This window comes from Tachypleus tridentatus, chromosome 1, assembly GCF_004210375.1.
Source record: "Tachypleus tridentatus isolate NWPU-2018 chromosome 1, ASM421037v1, whole genome shotgun sequence".
Taxonomy (NCBI): Eukaryota; Metazoa; Arthropoda; class Merostomata; order Xiphosura; family Limulidae; genus Tachypleus; species Tachypleus tridentatus.
Genome location: NC_134825.1, coordinates 20,081,017 through 20,094,986, shown reverse-complemented (window position 1 = coordinate 20,094,986; position 13,970 = coordinate 20,081,017). Strand labels below are relative to the sequence as shown.

The 13,970-nt window shown below is 33.2% G+C and overlaps 1 protein-coding gene across 2 annotated transcripts in view; it reads left to right on the top strand.

The window, feature by feature from the left end:
• The window catches only part of gudu (Armadillo repeat-containing protein gudu), a 102,850-nt gene that overhangs the window by 67,773 nt on the left and 21,107 nt on the right, over window positions 1-13,970 (top strand). For both annotated transcript variants that reach the window (XM_076488431.1, XM_076488437.1), the window contains 4 exons: window positions 756-965; window positions 4,421-4,669; window positions 9,845-9,955; window positions 13,715-13,939. In XM_076488431.1, coding sequence (XP_076344546.1) covers window positions 756-965; window positions 4,421-4,669; window positions 9,845-9,955; window positions 13,715-13,939 — 795 coding nt within the window. The remainder of the gene's footprint in view (window positions 1-755; window positions 966-4,420; window positions 4,670-9,844; window positions 9,956-13,714; window positions 13,940-13,970) is intronic.

The following is a 13,970-nucleotide window of genomic DNA, read 5'->3' as shown; positions in this document are numbered from 1 at the left end:
ATAATTCAGAGGTACAACTGAGTATGGGATAAAGAATAGATTGTATGTTTTGAAGAAAGAGAGATTCACTATTTAGGTTAAGTGTAATATGAGCTAGAGAGCTGTAATACATCTTGTTTGATTCAGAATATTAGTACCATTGTAGGTCTTGGATTGGATCTTAATGATCAAGGCATCTATAAGTACCCTTTGACTAGATGAAACCTGAGAATTCAAAAGAAATGTAAACAGTGTAAACCATACCTTAAAATCATCCTTTGTGGATGAACTTCTCTTAATGTAAATTAAAGTTGTCATTAACATGTTTAGGTAAATAAAATGTAATAAAAAAGGTTATGGGTTTAAGTTGCATACCTGTAGTCATGCAAGGACATACTCTTGTGAGAAAGGTCAACAGAGATTATTGAAATATTGATGAATATTTTTGCTTATATGGTTATATGACACACTTTTCTAAAGGCATTAGCAGATAAACAGTTGAAACATAGGATAAAAATTAATTAGTAATTGGTAACTAGCATAACAAATTAATAAATTAGTTAATAGTTAGACTTAGATGATCTTGTTGACCACTAACATGACAAGAGACATTTGTTTTGTATACTTTAAAATGCTCCAAATTTGCCTATAAGCTTTACCCTGAAAGAGAAATTACTTTGAATATTTAAAGGTTTATTTTATCAGATTTTTTTAAATTTTGTTCTGTTTGTTTGACTAAAAGAATCTTAATATGTTTTTTGAAAACCCAATTAAAGATTGGAGCATTGAAAATTTTACGAGAAATTGCACAAAGCCCAGCAGTTAGAAAATCTATAGTGGAATTAGATGGACTGAAATCCATGGCATCAGTTTTATCAGATCCAAACTTACAACTTCGGTCCCTTGTGGCTGAGACAATAGCATATGTTGCCAAATATCGTCAAGCTCAGAACATTGTTCGAAGACAAGGAGCAATTCCTTATCTGGTAAAGTAGGTTATTTTGAGTTATGCATTTTATGAATATTTTATTATTTTTAACATAAACTAGTGCAGTCATAATGCAATTATATCAAATTCTACAACACAGAAAATAGGAAAGTATAAATGGTGAAAATATTTTAATAATAAACATTTATTAAACTTAAGTGCATTTTTTAAGTAACACTGACAATTTAATAATGTCACCAATTATAATCGTATAGTGAGATATAAGTACACTGTATATTTAGAAAGACCAAATTTCACAACATAATTACCTCTCCTCACATTTATAGCTGTTACTTCACTGTTACGGTTTCATTCTTTGCTTATCTGAACATTGGTCTGATTTTTTACTTTCTTGATTCAATATTTTATACCCCATTTAATTGTCTTTGGTGACGTTTGTATTGTGACACTCTTCACCTACATCAATGCAACCTCTGTCCTGAAACTGCATATAAGTACATCATTCAAATAAGGTTATTGCTATTTCTCAATGAAATGTCACTTATGGGTTTTCCAGTACTCTGATTGTTTGGAGATACTTTGAGCATCTTCCATGTTACCTAGTTGATTATCCAAATTATTTGGAAGGAGTTGTTTTTTTCTGTTAAGAGTGTCAATTATTTTATTCTTAGTGAGATGGAAACATATATTCAGCTCTTTTGTGTTTCCTCTGGCGGGTTCTGAGGCTTCAGTTGAGAGCAATTCTTGATATTCTGAAGAGAATTTAGATTCCCTTTTTCTTGCACCTTTGTTTAGTATGTTGGCTTTTCAGTCCCCCTGTTGAACAGCAGTGAGTTTATATACTTGTAACACTGGAATCCAAGGTTTGATTCCCTATAATGGACACAATAGATGGCTTAACATTGTTTTGCTGTAATTAAACAAATTTACCTAGCCAAATGTTGTTCCATTGAACGGATATCAACACAGTCTCTTAATGTCATATATAAACAAAATGTTGGTTCATTGAGAGTGCAAAGTTTTAGGTCTTTCCCCAGTTGTTTTTTTAGTCTCCACCTTACTTTCTGGCTGAAAGGTTTGGGAATGAATTTTTAGTTTTGTTCTCTATCCACAGATGTAGTTCATGCTGACAGGTTTACTTTTCAGTGACTTGAAGGGACAATTATACCTTATCCAACATGGTTATCAGATCTTCATGATTTAGGCTACCACCACCAAACGGAAACATTTTCCGATTCTCAGATAATACATCTACTACTCAAATTTCGGAGTTCTAAGGTGGAGTTGTAGTTAACCTGAATAAATCACTGCCCCCTAATGGAACAGGGTCAGTCTACAGACTTACAACTCTTAAAATCAAACATTTTGGTTTTTTTTCATTTCATTATTTTTGGAAGACTGTCAGGATTACCAGCTTTGTTGGTGACAAGCTGTAACCATTGTTAACATGCATATTGATTCAATTGTTGGCTTTTACATTCATCCTTGTTTTCATTGGAGTCTTGAATTTCATCAGCTTCTTCAGGATATCACAGTTCTGCTCCTATTGATGGGTATTGACCCCTGACATTAGCCCCATTGTATATTGGTACCCAGAATAGATTCTGTCCATATCCAAAGTTAGATTGCTGCCAGTGGTTTTGATGATTATTGTATGTCTTCAAGGAATGTGGGGACTCAGCATACAGAATTTTTGGAAATGTGGTAACCTTAAATACAGATTCAGAAGCATTACAGGTCCATGAGTCAGGATGAGTCATTCAGTTTATATCTTCACCACTATTATTCACCAAACTGTAGGGTTTCCATATCCTGCAGATCCTCAGGATTTGAAAACTTAGTTATAGGGCTGTCAGAGTTTGGTTGCTCTAGGGGTAATGGGAGTCATACTCCAAAGTTTCATTTCTATCAATTGTTGGGCCTAAGACAACAGGAGATTGGTGTTCCGTCATCAATTTTTCTTTTCTGTATCAACACCTAGATTCTTCATGGTTTGCAAGCTACTCATTCCATAATCTGAGTTGATATTTTTTTTACTGGTATTGTGGATGTGCATGTTCATTGTTGGCAGCTTCCATTTGCATCCTACCTCTGTTAAAATTTGTTGTGCACGAAGGTCAGGTACTGCAGTTCTGGGTTTTTACCATCAGACTTGCATCAGATTCATATGGGTTCTGCCATATCTTATAAGCTTTTTTCTTGTTATCTCCATTTCATCATATTGTACACACACACCATTCTATAGATGACTGGTTACTGCTTGCACCATCTCATCAACGGTTAGAACATCACATACCAGTTTCTTTCAGAAACAATTATGACGTACTTCTTTCTGGCAGCTGAAACATCTATTCTTACTCAACTTCAGTATGTCTTCATTCTTCCACTACATGGATGTGTTTTTTTTTCCTCTTCTGAGATTATGGGTATCATTGAAATCCCTTGTGTCTTTCAGTTGAGAGCATGAGAGATACTTTTAATGGTCTTTATGCAACCAAGGAATCATAAACATCAGTTTATTCACTGGATTCCCTAGTTTCCTTAATTGGGATCTTTCCTCAATCTTCAATGTTTGTTATGTGTGGACACTACTAAAACATTGGTTCCTCTGCTGCTACCTCACATCTGTCCCATCTCAATGTGTCCCATTGTCTACACACAACAATAAGGCTTCCCTATGCAATATTTTAGTCTTCCTTGTTGTTCAAAGGGTAACACATCTTGGTGTGGGTTTGTAAAGGGGAAAACAATCAGCCTTCAATCTGACAGGTGAAGAACATACCTGTTTTGGATGTAGTGTGGTTCCCATGCCAGGGTGGTAGTCATCTTTTGGCATGACCTTGATCTATGCAGACACTTTCTGTATAGATAATACCCTCACTGCCTTCTCCACCTCATCGCTGTGGGATTCTAGCTGTGTAAATGGAGTTAAATATACATTTAAAAATTAGCAATTTCTTAAATAAAAATGCATTTCCAATAGTACGTCATTCACACACATCTGCCCTTTCTCCCTACTAAGAGCCAGTGTTAAAGATTACGTTCTACTCATTCTCAAAAAAGTGATAGAGAGCACATTGACATAGGTGGAGAATGTCATAAGACAAATATTGCCAATGGCAATTAATTGGGATTAAAACTGGATCAGACCAATGCTTATATTAACAAAGGAAGAAACTAGCAGTTGAATGATAGCTATGAGTGTGAGAGGAGACAGGTGTTATTGGAAATACATTTTCGATTTAAAATGTTAACAACTGTCTTACAAGAGTTACTGAAACATCAGAGGAATGTTTTTTGTTTTCATTTCAGTGCTTGACATTTTACTTTTAGGAATACTAAAGATATAAAATAATCATTAAAATCTTGAAACAAATATTAATTTATCTATGCAATTGTTGCCCAGTTTTAATCATTCAATAATCTTTATTTTTTGAAAATATATCCAAAAACTTGAAACATAAAATAATAAGTCAGTTTATTGATTTCTAGATTGATTTATTAGATGTTCCTCAGTTAGTGCTCAAAAGCCCTGAGTCAGAACTCTCAGATAATCAGAAACTATGTATCAAAGGAGCTCAGACTGGTGCTCTTGCTTTGTGGAGTCTTAGTCACAGTAAAAAGAATAAAAAAGCTATTAGAACAGCTGGAGCTGTGCCTCTCCTTGGTCGACTCTTAAAGTGTCAACATCAGGCTGTGCTGATTCCAGTTGTTGGAACACTACAAGAATGTGCTTCTCAAGTGAGTGTAGAAATTACATTTAACAGATTTACTTGGTTACAGTATATTATTTGGTAACAGAATCCTGTAAGGTTTCTTAGCTATTGTTAAAACTATGGTTTTACAGTTTAAGATACAATACATAACTTCCACTTACATACAGCTTTCCTTATTCAGTGTTGCTCTCTATATGCAGACTTTTTGCTCACCAATAGCCTTAAGGTAACCACCTAAACTCATGTGTTTCCACATGATATTTGTCCATTGTTGCATGCAACAACCCTCTATCAATAGGAATAAAAGACACTTTACCACTGCAGTTGACCCTCTCTACACTAATTATTCAATCATTACTTCTCAATTTCTCACTCATGCATTTTTTTTTTTTTTCACTTGTGAGTGCTATTGAAATAGGCATCTTGTCTTATAGAAGTATCAACATATCAACAACATTGTTGTGGAAAGTTTAATTTTGCAACTTCATTTTTATGTCATTCTGCATCTACAGATTTTATTTGCTTTCCACATTACGAATTTCAAGTTACTGTCACCTTTACTTTGTTTGTTGAGGATGTTATGTCTGTTGTATGATGGAAGATGTAGAACTTCTTCTGACCCTCATACAAATGTCCCCTCTTCCTGTGAATCCAGCTAGTGATGGCAAGGGATTTTACAGTCTTTTCAATCACCTACCTTTACCAATGCTTCTACCAGTACTGTCATGGATATTTTATCGTTTATTCTTGGACTTGTTTCTGGTGTTTGTAACATACTTCCTCTGTCTCTTTTGTCATACGATTCTTCACCTTCCCTGCTTCATTTGATCCCTTCTTCTGTCTATTTTTGTCTTCCTCCAAACATTCAGGCCCAGGCTAAACAGTTTTTATCTTAGTTTTGTTCTGGTGCTAGTGTGCCTTGTCTTTCTCACCTGATTGTTATATATGCCTCTGCTTGTCATCTGGCTGGGGTTTCCCTTTCTTTGTGTACTAAACTCTGAAGTCTCTTCTTCAGGTTTTAGGTTCAAATGCTCTGTTTTTTGTTCAGTTTCTTCAGGCCCAGTTTTCCTACCTTTCTTCCTTTTATTATCATAAGCACAATCTTTATTCTATTTATCTGTTTCTGAGGAAATTCACTGTTTCCCTGAAGAGTTTTTAATTGATACAATAGCACATTCTTTACTGACCTTATCACTTCTTTCTTTGTTGCTTTGTTACTGGGATTTGTTGGGAGGGACACCATACTTTTTTAGGTGTGCTTGCCTTCCTCTTACCTCAGTGATCTTTGCATGGTTCCTTTTCTGTGCTGGGGAGTTTTTGGTGGAGTGTCTGATTCTCTGAAGTCATGAGTTGAGATAGCATACTTACATACTTTATTATCGTCACTTGCTTCATATTTCTCTCAGACTTCTTCTTTACTCATTTCTGTCCTCTGCACTCTCACTTTCTCTTCTCTCCCTGTTACTCCCATTCCATTGCTTCCATCCATTCTTCCACTCTGCATATAATTTAGTACTGTTAATCTCAATAGTGGTTATACTCTAGGCTTGAGGATGATAGGGGCCTGTTAAGCTCAGTTTACAGATCTTTGGATTTAATCTGCAGCCAGCTGTTGGGTGTTGCAAATTTTTCAGAGAGCCTTACCCTTCATTTTTTTTCTCTTCTTCTTGCCTGTATCCTATTCATGTTCTTTCCTCTCTTGCAAGAGATACTGTTTCTTAAAAATATCTGTCAAAGGCAGTGTCAAACTTATTGTCCAAGGACACTGTCAAATGGCTTTCTCATCTTATCTCCTTGGAGATTGTAGGTCAATGATTCTCAGAAGAATTGACCCTTCATATCAATCTCTTGAAACTCTTAGTAGTTCATTGAAATTTGAATCATTTTCTTGTATTTATACATAGTTGTTTAGTTGTGATCCATGTGGACAACTCAGCTGTGATTTTCTATGTCACAATGCACTCAATCTCGCTTTGTTTCCACACCCTCAATCTGTTGTTCTGGGTCTATTCTCTACAGGTCTGACTGGTGGTTCTTTCGTCTTATTCTTCTTTCTCACCTTTGTAATTCTCCAAATTCTTTGTTTTCCCAACAGAAAAACTGGAATTTGAATGTAATTCTCCATTCCCTTATCATCTCTTCCTTCCTTTGAACTTTTGACTTCTACGTTGTACCATCTCTCTCTTAAAACCTATTTCCTCCTCCTTTTAACCATGGTCATTGACTTTCAATTCATGTGCCACTGATATCAGTTCTTATTCTTTTTCATCACTTCTGTGTCTTCCTCTATCCTGATTACACTTGTCACCCTAAAATGTCTGTTATGTGTGAGGGTGACAGTATGACCACCATGAGTAAAATAAGGAAGGAATTCTTGCCTATTCTCCATGCATAGTTTAAAAAGCAGTCATTGCCTGATTTTAAAAATATGTTTTTATGGTCACCTGTTATGCTGTCTCATGGCTATAGGATCCTCCGGACTCCCTAGCTCCCTCTCTCTCTCTCTAGCAGATTGGATGTTTAGAGACCTTCCTCCTACTGCTGCTTAGACGACAAATTCCTGGTTTTATACTGGAGTTTAATCAGCATGTATAGTGAGATACATTACAGTCACACTATATATGTAGTACTTCCATTAAGCTGTTGTAGATTTGGGGGCTATGCTTGTATCTTACACCCGTTATAGTTACCCTTCTCTTATTTTATTCATGATTGAAGAGTATACCCTTGATAAAAACAAGGTGAAGTCTCCCACAGGATAGGGTTTGCACTCCAATGGTTCCCTTTGGATGCTTCCTAAGTGACTCATCTAGGTTAAAGATTTTGCACTAATTCCTCCACCACTTTAGAGTGGGCCCCTAGCTATATGTGAGTAAAGTTTATGTACTGTATCAGAAATTAACATTTTCAACATGGAAATTCCAATTATGCTAGGAAGTTTTTTGCACTTCTATTGGTGGAGATTTATCACATTTTCATTTGCATGCAACAATGCAGCAAATCACATAGAAATGTGAATTTAGGTGTGAGCCTCAAAACCACTGACGACAAAAAAAATTGATTATAGAGGGCAGCACTGAATCAGAAAAGCTATATATTTATTATCTGTACATTTTTAGTGTTGAAAAATGTTGACTTTTCACTGAAAGAAGGAGTGTTAAACTTTTTAACCATAGCACTTCAAAAACAATTTAATCTTGTAGTGGTGTATGATTGAAACAATTTCTATTACTACTTTCCTAGTTTTCTACAGGTTATATGTCTTTTGTTGTTTACTTGTTTTGTCTTAAGTGGCTGAAAACATTTTAGTTGAGTGTTGAATTAAATTAGTTTGTATATTGGCATAATTGGAGATCTTCAAAAATCATGCTATTATTAATGCTTTTTTTGGTTTTCTGTGAGAAAATCTACTAATGCAGAAAGTGTTTGAGGTACATACATGTTTGCTTAGAGTCTGTGTTCTTTACACACAATATTTAACAAGTGTTATGAATTCTAATCTGATTTTCTTTTATCTTGTTACGTTAAGCAATCTGAAATCAAACAAAAAAGTCTAACACTATAACTGTTTATGTGAACAGAAAGTTATAAAACCTTGTAGTTGAAAGAATCTTGATAAAACAATGATTAAAAGAAAATAAATATATTTTGAGCAAACATTCTGTCTATGGTTATGCAAATACATGAAAAAGTGTACTTGTTTCAAGCATCATTATCATAAAGTATTTTATTTTAACAGTTGTCTGTATTGGGTTGTGTTTCATAAACTGTGTTATTGGTAATACATTCATATAAATCATGTCTTGTAAACTGGTAACTTAAATTTGTGGAATTTGAGCTAATAAAATTGTTTTTCATGTGTTAATTAAAAAAGCAAACTTGACTTCTACAAAGTTTTCAAATTACTAGGCATGCATACTTCTGTATTACTTAACTCAACAAGAATCTTATAATGAACTGGTTATGTTGATACCAGTGACTACAGACCTTGAAATTAGTAACAGAAAATAGCAAACCCATTACATCTTATAAAAGCGTCAAGTAAAAGGCAAGAAAAATGTTGACATAATAAAAAAATTCATAAAATTTGTTCCTTTAAGTTTTTATATTTCCTGGTGAATAACATCAAAGATTAAGATTTAGTACAAAAATGAAACTGCCGATAACTAGTGTATTTAATAGTACAATCACCTCATCTTGCCTCATTTGAGGTGCTAGCTACAATCAAATTCATTAGTTCGCTGTAACAAACCAAGGTGAACATTAAGAAAGTGTGCTGCAGTTTTGAAAGTGTAGATCTATCTATTCAGGTACATTTGAGTGAACCTGTAAAGTGTTATCCTTTACAGACAACTGTTTACTTTAGCTTAGGAACCCAACTTTAACTTAAAATAAGAATATTGTATAGAATAGTAAGCATTCAGTAAAACGTTTTTACTGAATCTGTTTAGGTTATCTAACTTATTCAATAATGTCAGATTTAAAGACAATACAATTGCACTTTATATGTTCCTACATTAATAACTGAAACAGTACAGTCATAACAGGGAAAATTCAATGTTTGTAAACAAAAGTTGTTAGGGTTAGTAACAATTTGTTACTGTTAAATAGTATGAGTTCATTTTGATTTTAGTTTGTAGTGGAAGTTGAATAAGAAATACATGCAGAATAAGAAATAACTGAGGCATGATTTATAGCTTTGAAAGCTGCCTATAGTTTTATGAGTTCATTGCAAAATATTTAATCAGTTCAAAAACCTGATCTAAGTTTTTCTTTTATTCCTTAGTGAGGACACTTGCGATGCACCCCACTTGTGTACCATGTGTATCTTTAAGTGAAAGAATCTTTTCAGTATATACCTTGACATTTGCCATTGTGTTGTCCTGATTAACATACTTACAATGGCTTTTTATTACATGTACTTGATGTCTTGATTTTGAGGACAGAAATATAATGTTATTAGTATTGTGTATGAGGATATCTAATGGCCATGTTGTATCAAACATTAGCACGACACACTGGCTACATGGGTGTTACACTTTTGGGTGTGGAACTAATATTTTCATTTACATTTTAGACACCATGTGTTATGAACTACTAGACATCTCACCATGAAAATACTATTTAATAAAATTTTGTAGGACTATTAATATAAGTTTAAAGTTGAAGAATGTATATTTTAAATATAGTTGATTTGTAGGTAAGTTACAGGACTGCTATTAAAGCAGAAGGAATGTTAGAGGACATCGTCCATCATCTGAGCTCTGAGAATGTAGATCTCCAAATGCACTGTGCTGCTGCAATTTATAAGGTCAGTATCAATGTGTTTAATTATGTAATAGTAGTTTAAAAAAAAAAAGTTTTAAATTTGCCGAGAAAAAGGAAGTGATCTTAAGCTAAACCGTTCTTCATCACCACTCATTTTGAGATCTTTCTTCCTCCTTTAATTTGAAACTGAATATTACTACCCATAATTAAATGTATAAAACTCTTACCATAATGGAATTATTATAGACACGTTACTTTTTATCATTTGTAACCATATTATACAATTCCTAATGAAAATAAAGTTAAAAATAAATTTTTGAATTTTAAAATATTTTATCTGGGTTTATGTACACATGTATTTTACTTAGTTGCTACTTAATGAAAATAGTTGTAACATGCACTCAAACAATTTTTTTTTACATTTGAGAGTTCCCAGTGGCACAGCAATATTTCTGTGGTTTTGATATCCGTTGTGGGCAGAGCACAGGTAGCCCATTGTGGAACTTAGTGCTTAAATCCAAACAATAATGTTTGAAGAGTATCATTTCAATATATTTAATTTGTTTGGCCAGTAAACTTTTTTTTATAGCATAGATAGTAAGCTAATTGAACTCTTTCCACATAAGCTTTAAGCATGCACTTTTTTATCTGATTAAAGAATGTATTGTGTTGATTATGTGTAAGAACCAGTTTAAATTCATAGAAGTGAGTGATTGTTAAATGCATCTATAATCATTCAACATTACAAACACAATATAGAGAGAGATACTGGAAAACCTGTTGATTTACATTTTCAAGGCTCTGTAGGTTATATGCAAATACAAACTGTACAATGGACAAAAGTATTTTTCATATGACTTGTCAGAGTTTGAACCAGACTGATGTCACCAATTCAGAAATATATTTTGAATGCAAATAATTTTCTAATATATGTGTGTGTATGTATAATATTATTTTTTGGTATACAATAAACTTTTACATTTCACTAAAACTTTACTGTATTTTGTGTAGATATACTTAGTAAATTTAGAATTATAGTTATTAGTCTTTCCCCAAAATAGAGTCAAAACACTGGATCAAACCTGTACACATTCAGTTAAAGTCATGGACACAAAGATACTGTTCATTTGAGAAATTATGGGATGCATTTTGAAATGGTACCTTGCAGTTGTGAGTTTTTTTGGAGTTAGTTGCCATTACATGTGGGGTCATTGAATTCGTTTTTAATTGTTTAAGCACTTCAGTAGACTGATCTGTGGCTTTAAAAGTTGGATTTGATCATCAGAATTATGCAAAATTATATTTTTTCCCAAAAAAACTTATTGTTAAGGTAATAAAAAAAATTCAATGCATAAATTAGTTTTTGCACACAAATACTTACCACATAAAATATAAATAGAATTACTCATTGTAATTAATGTGATACAGTGAGATATTGTCAGTAAGGAAAATATTACTTGTGTACAAATTACTTAAAATTTGTTGTTGTTCTTATGCACAATTTAATAGAGTTGGAAAACTGAAGCATATATAAAGGTCTAGATCCGGCATATTTTGCATTACTTGGTTATTATTAAACTATTTTTTTGTGACAAAGATATAGTAACATTTTTACAGTTTATGAAAGTGTTATGATATACGTAGTGTTTCTGCTATTATATCATGACAGATGGTCCCTAGTATTAGTGTGATTGAAATATTGTATGTTACACATTTTCAGGGAAAACATTGCTTAATATACCACATGTTGAGTAAGAATGTTACCAGCAGTCTTACAGTTGTTGTTCAGGTGAAATCTAGAGGTTATGATTATACCTATATTTTAATGGAAATGACCATTCACTTGAATAGCAGGTCACTTTTGGTAAATGCAAGTTTTCTTGATAACTGAGAAACATTAACAGATTATCCCAGTCTGTAACATTATTTGAATAATGTTTTCAAACAAGCCCCAAAAGAATAAAGGGTTATTTTTAATGGGTAAATAAAATATAGAGGCACGAATGTTGACTTCATTTAAACTGCATGTTCAGTATGAGTTGGCCCTGAGAACTAGCTGATCATAACCTAGTGTTGTTTGTGTTACGTTTAGTTTGTTCCAAAGAGGTGTGTAATTTACTTAAAAGACTTAAGTGGTATAATAGTTATAGGAATTGTTAATTAATTTCCATAAAGATAAAATAAAAAAAATAACAAGAGGTAGATGGAAATAGAGAATATAATAATGTGAAATGATATATATAGTAGATAACATCAATATAAAGAAATTTAAGCAAGGATAACATTAATAATGTAAATTGAGTTTAATTATGAATTTAGTTTAGAAAATCTTTTTAGGAACTTCTGAAAGTCACCAATCGTAGGATAAACATTGATGCTGCTTGGTGTTAAAGTATTTAATAGTGTTACCCAGTGAGCTTTAATTTACCTGTTTCTGTTAAATGTAAAATTTGTCTTTATATTCATCAGTTTAATATCTTCAAAAGGTGTCCAAGCACAATAAAGTGTTTTGAGACTGAAAATGTTTGTTTGTTTTGATTGTTGATTTGTGGTTATTAAATCATTTCTATATAGTTGTTTTGTTCCAACCTACACATTGGAAGTTGCATTTTCAACATTTTGATTGTCTTTATTAGAAAATTTGCCCATTTCCTGCATGAACTTTGGCATCACTTGCTATTGCAAAGATGATTTACACCTGGTTTTGACTAAAGTTTACTTTAGCATGAACATTGAAGTGCACCAACTCGCACTAAATATCCAGTTTATGTAACATCACCCTCTCTGTCTATATATTTCATTGCACTCATTAAACACAACCCTTTATCCTCTTGAAGAAGAATTATCAACTAGTTGAAAGTGCACCAATTTTGTGTCTCATTTGCAAACATTAGAAATTTTGTAGGTGGTCCTGTGTGTTAACTTTTTAACCTGAATCATTATTTGAATAATGTAGTCTGTAATTTCATCTAGTTAGACATTTATGGAAAACAGTGTCACTTTGAACAATTGAAGTGAAGTATTTAGTGAAAGTAACCATCCATGATAACTGAAACAGCAAGTGCACACGCTGTTTCTTGTGTTACACTGATATGATAAAGGTCGAGAATTTTGTTTTACACTCTGTGTTCAATTTAATATTGATCTAGTCAGTACAAGATTTAGTACCTCACTGTGACGAATGTTTCTTTTTGCATCTCTAGTTATTAAATTGACCTATAAATTGCTACTCTAGCATTAATTCTGTTTTATCTCAATATGTCACACATTACTGCCACCCATTTCAGAGATTGTATCTTTGGATGTTTTGCTGTTATATAGTGTTATTCAGTCCTGATTTCAATTTAATAGTTGGTAACACCTACCCCATTATGCTAAAACTGGTAACATTTTTTTTTTCCTGAAAAAGTGGTTTCACCAAAAAAAAGTGACCTAGACATGCTCATCAGACTTCAGTCTTGTGGAGCATGTATGGGTGCCCTTTAGAAACATGGTGCATCCTATGATTTTTAAATGCTAAAAATAATCTTGAAAGAGCTCTTTTCAAATGGCTGACTGAGAATGCTTTGGGACCTTATCAACACCCTGATTTCATATATGCAACATTAGTATTTGGCTACTCACAGTCTATATTAAAGTGAAATATTATGAACAGTAACGTTCATAAATCACCCCTCACAAATATTCACTTATATTTCAGACTGCATGATGGATCATCAAAGATTAAAACGCTGTTTTGTCAATTACAAAATTTTAAGTCTCAGTTTTATAACTACTACCAGATTTATTCTATAACTTTTAGTGTGCTGAAGATTCCACTGTTCGAGAACTTGTTGGTCGACTGGGAGGTTTGAAGCCTCTTGTCAAACTAATCTCCAGTGCAGAATTCCGAGACAAGAGAGAGTTAATGTCAGCAGTCGCAGGAGCTATCTGGAAATGTGTTGAAAGTCCTGGAAACATCAGTGAGTTAAAAACTCTTGGTGGGGTGGAGCTTTTGGTGGACTTGTTACACAACCAACCAGAAGAGGTAATGAAATGTTGCTTTTGTGGTAGGTCTT